The sequence below is a fragment of the Ambystoma mexicanum genome, chromosome 2q (genome assembly GCF_040938575.1).
Source record: "Ambystoma mexicanum isolate Mex_15411 chromosome 2q, UKY_AmexF1_1, whole genome shotgun sequence".
NCBI lineage: Eukaryota > Metazoa > Chordata > Amphibia > Caudata > Ambystomatidae > Ambystoma > Ambystoma mexicanum.
In genome coordinates, this window is record NC_090924.1 from 368000307 (window position 1) to 368016570 (window position 16264).

The 16264-nt window shown below is 49.8% G+C and overlaps 1 protein-coding gene across 1 annotated transcript in view; it reads right to left on the reverse strand.

Moving 5' to 3' along the window:
• The window catches only part of GGA2 (golgi associated, gamma adaptin ear containing, ARF binding protein 2), a 336280-nt gene that overhangs the window by 129105 nt on the left and 190911 nt on the right, over positions 1-16264 (reverse strand). The window contains exon 9 of the mRNA XM_069647399.1: positions 6743-6824. Within this exon, the coding sequence (XP_069503500.1) occupies positions 6743-6824 (82 nt within the window). The remainder of the gene's footprint in view (positions 1-6742; positions 6825-16264) is intronic.

The window sequence follows — 16264 nt, forward strand, 5'->3', positions numbered from 1 at the left end:
TCCCCTTTCCCATAGACAGGATTTTTGTTAATTTCAATATGGTTATCAGCAATGTATTGGGCGAAGTTGGACAGCTGTCTCTGGAGGCCAATGGCCGTTTGGTCATGGAGTATGACATCATCCGCATAAAGGATCCTCGATATTTTTTCTTGGCCATGTTGTGGTTGGAATGATCTAACCCTTGCCTCTGTTTCTTTATATTCTCCCATATAAGCCAGGAAAAGTGTCGGAGCCAAAGGGCAACCTTGCTTTACCCCTCTGTTTGTGGGAATTTCTTCCGATAGAGTCCCTTGATGGCTTAGGCGGACTTGCATTCTGGTGTTGTTGTGCAGTGCTATGATTGGTTGCAGTAGTTCGGCTGGGCATTTCCACGTCTTTAACTTCTCCCACAGTCTCGGTCTATCTACTTGGTCAAAGGCTTGGCTTAGATCAATAAAAGCCATGAAAATTCGCAGACCTCCTGCCAGTGATTTGCTTTTAAGGATGCTCAGAGTTAGTATGTTAGTACTGGTACCAACATTTTTCTTGAAGCCAGACTGGAGCGGGTCGTCGCAGGGTGCTCCTCTTGACCAAGTCTGGAATCCGCATAATAACAATGACCCATAGACCTTTCCAATCACATCTAGTAAGGCAATGGGGCGAAAGTTTTTTGGGTTGTCTCTATTGCCTTTTTTAAAGATTGGAACTACTACAGCAGAGGTCCAGGATTGTGGTAGTTCCTTAGCTTTTGTAGATCTTTCAAAGACTTGGCTGATAAAAGCTGTCCATTCTTCCAGGTGCTGTTTCAAATGAATGTTTGTTAGCCCATCAGGGCCTGAAGCTCTTGAGTTTTTGAGCTTCTTAAGGGGTTCTAGAATGTCAAGTCTGTTATGCAGCTCCACCCAAGGTGATGCTTCTTTTACATATGTGCTCTCTGGTGCCAAGGTCGGGTCATAGAAGAGAGTTTTATAGTATGCCATCACCTATGCTGTTTATTAGTGCGTCACTCGTGGTGCGCTCTGTTGATCTAATCAGCACCCAAAATTTGCGAGAGTTGTTGCCACAGACCTGCTTCATAATTTCCTCCGAGTCGTTTTGATATAAAGTGAGACGGTAGGATTTTAGCCAAATCTTGTAGTGCTTAAGTGCGGCAGATAATGCTTGTCTGTTTGTCTCGGTGTTGTTTTGGGCTAGCACTCTTCTTAATTTTCTCAAAGGTCTTCTTTTTACGACCAGTGTTTTGTCATAATTGTGAGTGGGTTTTCCTGTGCCAGCAGAGGGGAATAGTCCAGTTGAGCATTTGTCTTTTCGGATGCTGCAAGCTGGGCATAGTTGCTAGTTAGGCTAATGATGTTACTTGAACTTAGTGAAAGGCGATTCCCTTTGTTGTTTGCTTCCAGATCTGAGTTGGGCATGACTTTTTCTATATGGGAAGATGGCCACGTAGTACTCAGCAAGTCATGATCACTGGCAGTGGTTTTGATGGTATGAAAAGAGGCGATGATCTTAAGCAGCGAAATTGAGACGAAGATGTAGTTGATCGTGGCCGATGATTCTCCTCCTTCCCATGTTGGCATACGATTTGTGCAGGCGTAGATAGTATTAAGGTTGACTAAGCCTCTTGAAGTCATCAGGGTTAGCCAGGCTTTACCGCGCGTCTCTGCCGGGGTACCATAGAGCGACGTAGACGTCTTTGTACAGATTGCGTTTCGATCCCTGCAGATGAAAAGATGCGGTTCCTCATAATCTATATATACGCGGTCGATTTCTTTTCCCATCATGTCCAGGAAATTGTCCTTGGCTATGGCCTAGGGGTTCCAGTAAGTGATCATAATAATGGCTGATACTACCGATGGGTTGCCTGTTTCCACGTTCAGGTAGTTCCATTTCACTTGGACCGTCAGTAGGAAGAAAGTCGCTGTCAAGATTTCTATCATTTTCATCCCTCTCCCTGAATGTATCGCAGTTAGCAAGCCTGAAGATGGCCGTCTTTTGTACGCTTTTTCGCTGGGGCAAAAAGTCATCTAAGGAAGGTTTGTCTGTTAGCCACGTTTCCTTAAGGCACAGGATGTCGAAGGAAGCCAAGTTTCCATCGCCCGTAACTGTGAGGTGGGAGAACCCTCGTGTGTTCCATGATCCCAATCTTGTGGTTGACTTTGTTGCCGTTTGTTGTGTAGTCAAGTCGGATTTCTGAGTTATCTTGGGTCGCTATTTCCTTTTTGTCGCCAGAGTCTTTGGAAGCCAGGCCCATAGGTTCTGGAAGGAATGGAGTTTTCCCTTTGTAAGTGACTGTTCTGATTCTTTTACGGGTGTCTGCGTGAATATTCTTTTTATTGAGTTCAATGGTCCAGGTGGTCCTCTTTCAATATTCCCAGATGCCTCTGGGTTTTCTTCTTGTCCTTGCTTTCCAACCTGGCTTGCTCTGTCCGCTTGTCTGGGTTGGGCTTCGCTGGCTCTATCTTCGATTACCCTTCTTACAGTTGTCAAGAGAGTTTTGGTTGGCACCTCGTGGTATTGTGATCGGTGATTCTGGGTTTGGTGACTTGTGCAGGAAGATCTATTTCTCCTGATGATTTCTTTTCCTTTCGGGGAACTTGAATGTTGCTGACGGGCTCTTGGGATGCCGTGGGGTGAATAGTCTCTTGGTTTATCTGTTGTTTCTCTAAGGTCCTATCCCAGCTTTAGAAGGTTTCCCATGGAGTCTCTTAGCATCTGTTTTACAGTTCTAGAGGTTATGTATAAGTATTAAAAGATGGATTTGGTCCCACCGAGATATGACCTCTAGATTTTATTGTCATGCCTCTGTCTCGGTTCTCTAGTTCTTGTATTTGGGCTCTCCTTGGTTCCCTGCGTCCATCTGTAGTAGATCGCTTTCTCTGTGGCACTTGTGGGTTGTCCATGTTATCTGGGGGGTTTCCTTGTTTTAGCCTTGGAGCTGTGGAGCTGTGGGCTAATGAGGTCATTGCGCTTGAGTGGTAATGTTGCTGAGGCTCTTCAACAAGTTTCCTGTGTTCTTTGTGCAGCGTCAGTTGAAGCCCCCATTTTTCAATTTGCGCTATCTTCTTGCAGTGATCCTCCAGTGTCAGAAAAGGATGTTGATCTTCCGCTTCCCTGTCACTTATGTCCATTGTATCTTCTTGTCTCGCATCTTTTGTGCTAACTGGGAGCGGGGTGTCACCTAATATGTTAGATGGAATTTCATCTAGATGTTGACTTAAGTTTATTAGAGCTTCGTCCAACAGGAATTCCTCAGTCATTGTTGGTGATTCGGAGAGGGTTGTGGCCACCACTGAGGCAATACAAGGGGGTAGCAGTCTATCTTTAGTACTCATAAGGTCTGTGGTGGTGCAGTTTTGACTCAATGCCGGCCTCACTTTCAGTCCAGGCTTAGTATTTAGTTTGTCTGCTGACCTCTTATCCGGCGGTGGTAGGCAGAAAACCAGTTGTTTTTCCCTGATCTGAGTTTCTTTTTGTTTTGTCTTAGAGTGGATGGAAATTGCAAAGTCTTTGTTCAGCAAAGGATCACTTCCATTGTTAATAGGCTTTTCAGGGTCCGCTGACAGTTTTATCACATCATCATCACATGCACAGTTGTTCAATGGGTGCCTAGATGGTTGAGTGCCATTTTTGCCTTTTTCTTTGGCTTCTCTCGCAGAGTTAATAGTTTTCTCAGGCACTTTGTCCTTCCTTTGAACTAGGTTTTTGGTCAAATTTTCGCCCACCCTCAGTCTATTTGCCGACTTATGCGTTTTCTGATTTGGTTCTTTCCAATTTGGTGGTGTTTGGCCTCCCACAGCTTGAGAAATTGTTGGGACTACTGGCCTCTGATCCAGGGGTTCCTCTCACCATTCCATGTTGGGTTTGCTTAAGTTTTGACCCTCTTGCTCTCTTGCTGTTTTTTTTTCCGTAGCAGTTATGTAGCCCTCCAGGTATAGAAGTTTGGAGTGCATCATTGCTGAAATTGTGCTATGATCTTTTAGCGTGTCGTTTATCGACTCATATAGCTTTGTGAAAGGTGCGAGTGCCACTGTTACCGCTGACATGATTGTCAAAATGTCCAGTTTTTTCTTTGGCGAATCTGAATATGTAGTTTCTGGTAATTCGCTAAGTCTTCTAGCTCTAAGCGGAGTGGAAGGTAAGGAGGTGAGGGAATCTCTTTTTGAAGATCTTGCTCGTGGTGGTGTTATGTTTAAAGAAGACATTTTTTCCCTTCCGTCAGATTCATTGGCAAAATGGTTTAGCTAGATTTCACTCTGGGACTTTGGGCCAGGTCTTTATCCAGCATTCCCTGGTGACCTAGCTGTTCTTCTGCCGTCCTGATTGAACCTGGGAGGGCACCCGCATTCTTTCCTTCCAGATTTGCAGTGGGAAGCAGTGGCGTGTTTAATGAGCCGACTGTCTTGTCTTTAGGCAAGTTTTGGCTCACCAGGGCGGAAGAGCCACCATGTGGTCGCTGGTCATCAGGTATCGAGGAGTTACCCATTGGTTCCACCTCTTGGTTTGCTTGAAGTTGGGGGTTCTCTTGAATTTGTGTCTTTCCCAACATCAATTCTGGCTCGAAGGGCAGCACATTTCCTAAGGATCCTTCCTGGTGCGATGTAATTAGCATATTGGAGCCGGTTTGTGTTGGGTTGCGTCTTTGTGGCACTGTGGGCCTCATTACACGGAAGGCGGTAATGGTTAACGGCCACCGTTAATGGTAACGGTGACCGTTAACCATTACCGCCTTACTACGAGGTCCCTTAGCGGGTAGGTGCTTTAACGCCTGCTTTTTGCAGGCGTTAAAAACCAACCTGCTAAGGGACCTCGGAGCTAATTACGGCACCGCAAAATTGCGGTGCCGTAATTAGCGCCTTCCCCATTCCCATAGAGCCCTATGGGGCAGAAATGGGAATGGGGAAGGGCAATGGCGGAAGGGGGATTTACCGCCCCACCAACCTTGGAAAGGGGCGGTAAATCCCCTTTCCGCCAAGGCGGTGCCGGTAATTTACCGGCATGGTCCAGGGTGCTAATAGCACCCTGGATCACCGCCTTCTGTGTAATGAGGCCCTGTGTGTTCCTCCGGGTCGAAAACAACTTCCAGCATTTCGCTGTCACTAATTTCGCTGATCTTGTCAAATTTTCTTTTGCACTGCTCAACAAAAAAGTCTTTCAGGGTATTTGTCAAAGACACTTTGGGATAAGCTGTTTTTAATCCCTCTTTGAGTTTTATTGGTTTCTTGGTGGAGTAGTTTGCTGACTGCTTTTTGAGTTTGCTCTGCGGCGTGGGGCTTCTTTGTTTGGTGGGGCTGGCCGCTTATTGAGGCTGGCCATGATCTTTTTGGGCGTGGGCCTCTTTTCCATTTTTTTGGGCGGGGGCCCTCTCCTCTAGCCGTTCTCTCTGCACCCATGAGTGAGTGGTCTGAGTGGCTGCTCAAAGCCTCTGAGTCTTCGGATTCTCTATTAGAAATGGTCGTGTGAGTTTGAGGTGGATTTACCTCGCTAATTAGGGCTGTCGGGGTCACCGAGTCTGCCAGTGGAGCATGCATATCTATGCTCACCGTTGTGCCTGGGTTGGGGTGAATACCCTGGATTGCGGGCCGTCGGTTGCCTCATGGGGCGTGCTGTTTTCTGGCCCACTCTCTTTTTGCGTTGCATTATCTGTGTAGGGACTTTCTGTTGAGGGCTGAGTTACCGCACCTAAAGCCGTGGGTTCTCCTCCCATTTCAATTTTCTTCATTGTTGTTTTTTCAGTTGGTAGATGTGTTTTCCCAAGTTGCCCGAGATGGTGAACTGTTTGATCCCGGGTAGCACCCCCGGTCTCCAACGACGCCTCCTCCTCCTCGCCTTCCCGCAGCTACACGTAAGCCCCTCCCTCGCGACTCAGCGCCGTCTCTCCTCCGACAGGCGGCACAAAGTCAGCGATCCCAGGGGAAGAGCACGTAGGCGGGTCTCCGTTGGAGGCATGAGTCGCCGGTAAGTCTTGGATCGATGGTAGCGCCGTTGACAAAGTTCTCGCAGGTGTATGGCCGTTCAAGATGTTGATGTCCGGGGTTGGTTCGCCGTCGCAATCTGCCTCAGCACTGGCTTCTTGTGACTGTGAGTGGGTTGCCAGGTCAGTGGCCGGCTTTAACAGAGACAGCTGGGGCAGCCAAGTGATTGCCAGTCCTGTCGGCTTGCATGACTTTCGGTGTTCTCCTGTCGACTTCGCCAGACCAGTGTCAGGCCGTTGAGAGTTGTTTGATCCTCCCATATCCATGTGGAGGGAGGCGGGGAGGCCATCAAACCATCAAACAAACCTTGTTTGGTGACAGCTTTTCCGCCGCAGATAGGTTGTTTCTTTTTCTCCTCAACGCGGGGTCGCAAGCTCCGAAGGCTTCGTCCTTTCTCTTTTGTAGCAGGGCTTAGCAGAGCAGCGTCCCTGGTGTCCATAGCGGCCATAGACTGCCAAAGACTGCTACTCTGCCACTGTTCCGCAGCCGCTCCGCGGAAGGTAGGGGTTTTTGTAGATACTCCTCCTACCAGCACTTCAGTAGAGAGGGAAAGCAGACTGTTGATGCAGGAAACAAGGGTAGCTGCAGTAAGGTAGCCAAAGACTGCTACTCTGCCGCTACTCCGCGACTAATATTTTTATTCAGGCCACTAATCTAGATCAAACTTGTGGGGGGGACAAAACTCACAAAATTGATCCAACATGGCCCTCAGCAGGCAGCTCTCAAGGTTCAGGAGACATAAGTCGCATTCAGCTATGGTTGATAATCTGAAGTTAGCGAGCATCACATACCCAAAGCCTCGTCATTGTCGACTGTGTCACTTGCCAGACGGAAGAGGGTGGGCCGCAGCCTCTCACATCGCTCATACAGGCCCTAGAGAAGGAAAGAAGAAATATTATCACTAGCTTACACATTCATGTGTACGCTCAGAGGAGAAGGAGGGATTTGACAAACAAACAAACAGGTGGGGTGTCAACAGTGATTCTCGAGCTTTGTATACAATAGTCATGCAGAGCAAGTGAAATGTTACTCTAGCGCACTGCTTTACGGTCTAGTAGAACTAACAACACAGAGCTCTTTAGCACAGCACTCCACATGAAAGTCTATCATCACACAACAAAGCACATCAGAGGACAGCACTGCATTTAAACACCATATGAATGCCTCCTCACTACCATATCAGTCTGTCCATTAGGGTCCATCCCTGATTTTGAGAGGCCCAAAGGACCACTTTCTTGGAAGACACCAAATTCAAGGCAATGGCCCTCATTACGACCCTGGCGGAAAGCGACTGACCGGAGCGCCACAGCGTAAATAGCGTTTCCGCCATTGTACGAAGGAGCAAAGTACGGCCCATTCCGACCCATCGGGCACGAGCACCACGCCACGGCGGAAGTGCAAAGTCCGCGATGGCGGAAATGACCCCAAAACGGCCCACACCGCCGCCGTACGGCGCCCTAGGTGCAATACCGCCACCCCACTTAGCGGTCACCGCAGTGTGCGCCTACCGGAAAGTACGGTGGCCGGAAATATACGGAAACGGAAGTTAAAACATGGGCCCGGAACGGGAAACATCCCGGCGTACACCTATAAAAACACCAAAACCACACAACCACTAAAATCACTACCCTGAAACACACCCCAACCCGTCAACCACCCTAGCGAAACCACGAAAAATGGGAAAAGTAGCGAAGAAAGCGTGCGACCGCAAGCGGCAGGTCCACTTCTCCCGTGAGGAACTCACCGTGCTAACAGAGACCCTCCAGGAGAATGCAGCCGTCGTCTTCTCCACGCAAATGACCAGGACGGCACTTGCAAACAAGAAGGCCATATGGGCTCTGGTGGCACAGCGGGTAAGTGCGGTGGGGACCGCACCCCGCACCCCACAGCAATGCCGCAAGCGATGGGACGACCTGCGGATACGCGTCCGCAGCATACTCTCTGCCAACCGCAACATTGCCACAGCCACCGGGGGAGGTCCTGAATCACCCATCAAGTTGACCCCCTGGGAAGAAATCTGTGCCTCCACCATCGGAATGGAGAGCATAGAGGGAGTCGGAGGGATGGAGAAAGGAGTGCAGACATCCGAAGATTCAGGTAGGAGGGCCAGATAAAACAATGCCAAATCCACAAAGTCCAACCATGTGAAGTACCATGCGTCCACATAGTGCAACAGAAACACATGTCCAGGAGAACGTCCACACACATCGGCCTGAAAGCGCACGTCAAAACCCACAATAAATACATAAATAATTAAAAACCCCTAATACACGCACTACACGTGCAGCAGGCACACCCTAACTGCAGGCTGCCAAACAACTGCACCCTCACTCCACACACAAATCAAAGCACCTCCAAGACCCCGACCCAAATCACCCTCAGGTACCACCCCAATGCATGTGATACAATGCCATTCCAATTCCCACTGACCCATCAATAACCCTCGCCCTCCTTTACTCCACCACAGGGTCCGATCCAAACGACGAGCTACAGGACACCCCTACCAGCACACCTGCAAAGAGGGCCAAGACCAACGGCCAGAGACCCTCCACCTCAGCTGCACGCATCAAGACACGGCAGCAGCACAAATCAGGTGGCAGCACAGAGGAGGGAACATCAACAGGCACCCCAGCAGCCAGCATGGCCACAACACCACCACCACAGGTCCCCCCAATGGATGCCACAGAAGGCACTGCCTCTGGTGGCAGCAGCACCATAGGTGACACCCCATTGATGGCAGCATGCTCGGACACAGAAGACGGGGATGTCGAGGTCAGATCCATCCATGACCTGTCCCAATCCCCCTGTCTGTCCCCTCCCGTACAACATGAGGATACCACGCAGGTGCAGCCACAAGACGACGACTGGCCATCCCCCACAAGCCCTGTGGCAAGGCAACATGAGGACAACAGCCCCTCTGTGACACCACCGCAAATGGCCATGGCCCAGCAGAGGCAACAGTCCCTCGACAAGTTAATCGTCCAACAGCAGCAAATGGCCACACTCCTCAAGGGCCATGCCGATGAATGTGGGGGCACCAAGGCAGACATAGAAACATCAACAGAGACACTTAGGGCAGAAATGGAGAGAGGTACAGAGACGCTAAGGGCACAAATTGAGAGTAGCACCGAGAGCCTGAGAGTCCAAATGGAGAGTAGCACCGATAGCCTGAGGGGGGAACTGCATGCGACGTCCAAAGACGTATGTGCCGAACTTGCCGCAGTGCGCCGTGTGCTCACTGAGCTCTCGCAAACCCTTAGGGACATGCATGGACGTGAGCAGGCAGACACATCATCCGTTGCAAGTTCCGTCCAGGGCAGCCCCCAACGTAGATCTGGAAGGAACCTGCGCTCCACAGGCAGGGGTGCCCCTGATACCCGCAGAGGGGGCATGCAATAGCGACAGCCCACTGACAATGAGCATCTTTGGACACTGGTGTTCGGGTGGGAGGTAGGAGGGTGGAGGGGGTGTGTTGGGCTCACTTGGGTGGCGGGTCGATAGGGTGTTCAACATGATATCACATATGCCATAAAAAGTGCACGATCAACCAATGAGAAGTGTGGACATTGATCCTTGTGTACTAGGCCATCATAGGCGTACAGTCCATATTGTGCATGTCCCAGACACACGCAGTGCCACGAGTCCCGTGTCCATGCATCAGCCACCAGGCGTGAGTGCTAGAAGCATACATCAATGAGATGCTGACGAATGTCACGGCCCTCCGGTGCCTCGCAGACTCCATGAGGTGCTGCCACATCCCCACCCTCATCATGACCATCATCAGGTGCTTGCAGTTCTGCGTCAGGGGGCATGGGCACATTTCTACGTACGCACATGTTGTGGAGCATGACACATGCCATCACCATCTTTGCAACCTTCTCATGGCGGTACAGGAGTGCCCCGCCAGACCTGCTGAGGCAGCGGAAACGAGTCTTCAGTAGCCCGAATGCCTGTTCTATGACTACACGGGTACGTGAGTGGGCATGGTTGTAGTCCTCCTCATGCTGGTCCCGTGGGTTCCGGACTGGTGTGAGGAGCCATCTCTTCAGTGGATATCCAGCATCACCTGTATGTGGACGAGAAACGTATGATGTGGAATGCCATTGATACGTACGCACACCCCCCCCCCCCCCTTCCTGGCAGTTCATTGCCAATTCACATACCCCACATCATCATGCATGTAATGAGACTCACCGAGTAGCCAGGATCTGTTCCCTGCGTGTCGTTCCATGTAGCGTGGTATTGTAGAGTTCCTCAAGACCATAGAATCATGGGTTGATCCAGGGAATCGGGCACAACAATGTGTAATGATCCTGTTGGAGTCACACACCATCTGTACATTCAGGGAATGAAATTGTTTTCGGTTGCGGTACTGGGCCTCCATGGCATGTGGGACGACCAATTCCACATGGGTGCAGTCGATGGCACCAATGCAACCCGGTATGCCGGCAAGTGCATGGAATCCCACTTTTGTGTTGGTAATTTCCTGCTCCGACCGTGGTAGAGAGATGTAGTCGTCTGCGTGCTTCAGGAGGGCATCGAGCACTTGCAATAGTGTCCGTGAGAACAGTGGCTGAGAAATGCCATGCAACTGTCCGACTGTGTGCTGGTAGGTGCCTGTGGCCAGGAAGTGGAGTACAGACACCACCTTCAGTAGGGGTGGGATGGCGGTTGGGCTATCTATCATGCTGACAAGGTCAGCCTGTGTCATGTCCACAATGGCGGCTATGGTGTCCCGGTCCAGATGGTAGAGGGTGTGGATCTGCTCATCAGTGAGGTTGAACGGATGTGCTCGGAGGCGTTGAATTGCGGGCTGCCTGCGTGGTGGTAGTGGCTGTGCTGGTGGGCCTTGCTGGCCCTGCCTTGGCCTCCTCCTCCTCCTGCGTCTCCTCCGTGCGGCTGGTTGTAGTTGGTGTTCGTCTACTTCTTGGAGTCGGAGCACTTGCAGTGCTATCAGGTCCCCCAGGGCCAACATCGCGAGTCCTGCCGGTAGCATTTCGGTGTGGTTGTGGGAGGAGACTGGCTGTGCAATTTATGTGTTTTCAGGCTGTATGGCCTCCACCTGTGGTGATTGATTCCACCTGTGCAAACTGCTCTCCCCTTTGGCCGAGCACGTCCCGCGCACAACGCTGCAATTCGGGGAATTGTATCTTGCTATTGCAATCATGTATTAGTACCCGATGGCCGTGTAAGATTGGTTGATATGTTCATTCTGCTGTGGTCCCATTGTTTCACATACTATCTGTGCAGTCGCGAACAGACTTGTGAGGGGTCAGTGGGACGTAGTACTCGAGTAACGGTGGGCCCTCATGCATCACTGTACCGAGTTGCAACGACGGGCGGGGCGTCCCATTCGTGGGTGAAGGCAGTTGCCATTTTCACACACAGCCGCACTCGATGGGATAATTAGTGATTTCAAACGGCCACAGATGCCTTTTCGACGTGATGTTGCAAATGAGGAATTCGAAGGGCGGCGCTTTCGGTTTCCAGCTAGCGGCGAGGAGATGCCCACAGGTCTGACTGCAAATATAACGTTCTATTGTTCAATGTCCTTGAGACAGGGCCCATGGCGAGGGAGCAATGATTGATATGAATAGTTTGGGATGCGCAATAGCTACGTGGGCGATGAGGCCGTCCGTTCCCAAATACATGTTACTTCACAACACTGGAATTACGGGCTGGGGCACTGTGGATTTAGCAGGCTGCATAACGCACAGACTCAATGGATGTTTCTAATGTCATGTGAGTAATTATTCAGGCATTTTGATCCCGGGATGAGGGAATGATGGATGGATGCATGGGCAGGTGATTTGATACAGAGTTTGCCATGTACAGGGCTTCTTGGGATCTATCCGCCTCCCCTACGCTATGTGATGCAGGGCTGCCATAGTGGGACCATCGTCCATCTGGCCTTGTTGAGCCCTCCCTGTCTCGAGGCGCCCTCAGACACTCGTTTGCGATGGTGTTTGCACCTCGATATAGATGGTTATGAGTCGCAAGTGGTTTTGGGGTGGTGATGTTCCTTTGGAGTGGGCTAGCATGCATATGGCTGTGGATTTCGTGTGATCATTGAAGTGAGTTGTTGGTATGTAGTTCTGATGGCCATTCTGTTCTTTTTCTTTTCTTTTGGTTGACAGGTATCTCCTCCCCTTTTGCCACTGCCATCTGTATGCCACTCCTGCAGATGGATTTTACTCCCGACACCTGCTGCTTCGTGTTAATCAGTGGAGCAGCATTACGATCTTATGGGACGATCGCCAATGGCCCACATGCCCTTACGCAGTACTGGTGGCTCGGAGCAACATTTCGGCCTTTCAGCTGGACTAGTGCCTCCCCATTGGGACGGCCCTGCGGTTCTGTGCGCTTCCATGTTGCCTTTTCGGACGTGAATGTGGCTCTGTGTACCATGGGGGAACAGGGCGACACACAGGTAGTTGCTGGTCATTTCTTGCGGAAGCAGCCCACATTGGTGATTGGTGTTTTGGATTTCATGGCCTGATGGCTGTATGTGCTTGGTGATTTTGATGTGCATAAATATCTATTCTGATTTGGCCCATGTAGCGTTTTTCTTTGCAAGTGATGTGGCATATGCCTATTTGGGGGGCGATGTATTGTGAGGAGATCTGCATTGGGTTCCAGCTTCGGGGTTTAGTTGCGTGGTACTGTGCTGTGCGCGTTTGCCTACGAAGCCCAGTGAGGTCAGGGATGGGGGCTGCCAATATGCCAGTTTGAATGTTGTCATGCTCAGGGGCGGGGGATTGGGTTTTGTGTAACAGATGCCGGTCAGCCAGGTGGACTGGTTGAATGATGTGGTTTTCGGTATATTGCTGGTCACAGGTGCCTGTGTTTGCGTGCGTTTCTTGGTGGGGGACTGTGGTCATGTCCATTGGGATGGCTTCTGTATTCGTGCCATCTGTGCCCTGCAGCTCCCATTGGCCCCTGTTGTGTTTCTTTTGTTCGTTGGCATGCATGGGTGACTTGTACATTTCAATGGTTGCATTGTGGCTTCATTGCACCTACGGGGAGTTGTACTTTGTGGGCAGGGAGCGGTGTACAGGCACTCAGTGGGGCCGTTTACGGTTGATTCGCGATGCCGTACTTCTCGCCATGGCGGAATGGTACATTCCGCCATGCCTGATGGCGTTAGGTACATGTCCGCTAGGGTCGGAATTGGCGTACCGTTGCACCATGGTGGTGTTTGCGGTTTGGCATGGCGCGCGCGCGCGTGCTTGGTGCAGTTAGCGTTGGCGTTCACTACGGTGTCGCTAATGGCTTCGTACTTTGCGGTGACGGGTCATAGTCGCACCGAGCGCTATTCGATGGCGGTATTGCATTTCCGCCATCGTTTTTCGATTTCCGCCAGGGTCGTAATGAGGGCCAATTGAGGGAAAAAAATAAGTGGACAGTGTAACAAACGCAACACATGACACGACATTCAAGACCAGTTTAAGTAGTTTGTTTAAGACATCAGGATGGTGGGAGGGTTTATGTGCCCTTTATGACACTGTACAAAATGGTTTCTCCTTGTGTTCTGGGTTCAAACAAAAGTCTTGGGTTCAACAAACATCGAGGCCTTTGTCTTCCTGAATTTGGGAATACCTTCATAAGATGTGGTGTCTTCTCCATCTCTGTTCTGGGTTTCTGCTTCTCCTGAGAGACCCCTTGGTCAGGGGCTCATGGTGCTGTGTGCATCGGCATGACTGCCCTGGTTTGCGGCAAGAGCGGGACTGGGTGGGGTGAGTGAGAGCCCCAGAGTTTCTGTTAGGCAAGATTGTATGCAGTACCCTGTGAGAGACTGTACCAGCCTTGTCCTCTTGGCAATAGTTAAGCCAACCTTTGGTACAAGCATGTACTACACAAGTTGGTAGAGTGACTGAGCTGCGAGGCTTATCTCAAGAGAGGTCAATGTGAGCTGTAGGGTTGTAAAACAGAGTTTCACAGTGACAAGTATCCAAATAAACTCTTACACTCGAGGTTTCTTGATTAAAGAATTATTTATTTATTTATTTGTTTATATGGTTTATATCTTTAAACCTTACATTTGTCTTAATCTCATTGCATAATGTCATACAGTAACATTTTAACATTTTTACATTATTATTATTTATTATTATTTATTTAACAGTCAGTTTGAATACACCTTCTTTAGAAGGGAGCAAATATCTAACACAAAAATACACACTCTCAGTTTCAATTAATCTGTAAATACCCATTTCGGATGGCACACAGACACTTCCTACACCGTGAGGTGACTTAAATAAATAGGACACTGTGGACATCACATTTAGAGCAATACTGAGTTTGGTGTCAAAAGGAAAAGGAAAAGGTTTTAGGGAATAAAACAAAGGTTAACATACATTCTTAAGCAGGTACGTACTTTTGAACCCCCAATGCAAAGTAAATTAAGCCTTTCCCGGATACACAAGTTATAGAATGTGTGACCTTTGTTGAGGGATAGTTAAAGCACAAAGTCAGAGGATAGAAGAGTCTTTCAGGGAGCCAGGACAGCCAATGTTAATTGAGCAAAGTCTACGGGAGCTGAAACACTTCTTGAAGGTAAGTAAAAAGTCTTGCACAATGTTTTAGAAGAATTTGTTGACAATGAAATCACTGTAGGGCCACACCCTGGGAGGCTTGTGAGGGGCAAAGCTGCAAGCAACTCTGCAAAAGCACCAAGACAAGTCTCAACTGAGAGCTAGCATGGTTACACAACAAAAGGTAGGTACCCCTTAGTTTACAGTACCTTAGGTCTGAAGAAATTGGTTCCAGCTGGCTTCTGTTCCAGGTGTAGTATGGCAGATCCTGTTGTTTCTGGGCCTCACTCATGGGGACAAAAGGGAGGACGTCCGCGGACTCCTACACTACGGTTTGAAGGTCGGCGGCAGCAATGGGCAAACTTCAGATCTGCGTCACTTTGCGGTTTCAGCTTCTTGTGAATAGCACCACTGCGGTTCTCGGACACTTGGCGGACTTTCCTTGCAGCTGTCATGAACTACTGAACATGTCCCTTTTGGACTTCCTGGTCCTTGTCACAACGGGGCTTGCACTCCATAATACTCCCAACATGGTCGTCCAGCCTGAAACCCCTTTCTCGCTCCACGCGCTGGACGTAACGTATTCTATTAATAGACCACGCCTTCCGTGGCTCCACGCGTCTCAATGCTATTGCAAAGTAGCGATCCAACGTGTGTCCTGTAGCTCGCGGTATTGTTTCCTTGTACCTGTCTATCTACCCGTTCCTTGCCCCTTCCTTTCCTCCTATTTCCTGGACTCGTGTGCTAGTTGCACCTTTCCTAGTTCCTCGGATTCAAGGACCCTCGTCCCGGAAACTGAACGCACTCTAGAGTCGGAAGAGACTCGGGCAGCCTTGTTCAAAACCAGGTCCGTCCGCAAGAAGGCAGCGACCAAGGACTCCAGCAAAGAGCGGACCCAGGTGAGAAGGGGGGGACTCCTTGACAGTTTGAGACGCCACCCGACTGAACTCGATAGCGACATGGAAGCCGCTGTTCAGGACCTGATGCGTGGCATGCAAGAACTATCAACCGAGGTCCAAGATCTAAAGGCGGAAAATGCCGCACTCAAACAATTGGTCCTATCCCGGGATTCGGCCACAAAAGAAAGCATCTTGTTGGGCGGCGTTGTTGACAAATACGATGGGTCGGCAAAAGCCCTTTGTGGATTCCTGGATTCATGTTTAGTCCACTTTACATTTAAGCCTTATTACTTTTCGACTCCCAGGGCTAAGGTGGGGTTAATAATTTCCCACCTTTTCGGGAATGCCTTAACCTGGGCTACACCCTTCATTAACTCCGGCGATGCCCTCCTACATGACTATGATGGGTTCATACAGGCCCTTAAAAACATGTTTGATCGCCCTGAGCAGGTCTTTAGTGCCCAGGAACGTCTGTTAGACTTTCAGCAGGGTTCCCAGGATATGCTCACTTATGTGACCCGATTCAAACAATTGGCCAAGGAAGGTGATTGGTCCTCTGAGGCGAGTTCCACCCTGTTCAGGAGAGGACTGAATGATGAGATTAAGGATGAGTTGGCCAGAGTGGCTCGACCAAACTCATTCCAGGCACTAATGGACCTTGCCATGCAAATAGACTTCCGTATCCAGGAAAGAAAGGCTGAAAAGAAGAAATCCAGGGGAAATCCTTCCAAGGTGTCCTTTGAGAGCACCGTCAGAACGGACACAAACCCAGGCTCAGTCACAGAACCAGAACCCATGCAGATAGGAGCCTTCCGTGGACCCATATCCCCGCAAGAAAGGATGAGAAGGATTCATACGGGGTTGTGTATGCATTGTGCTT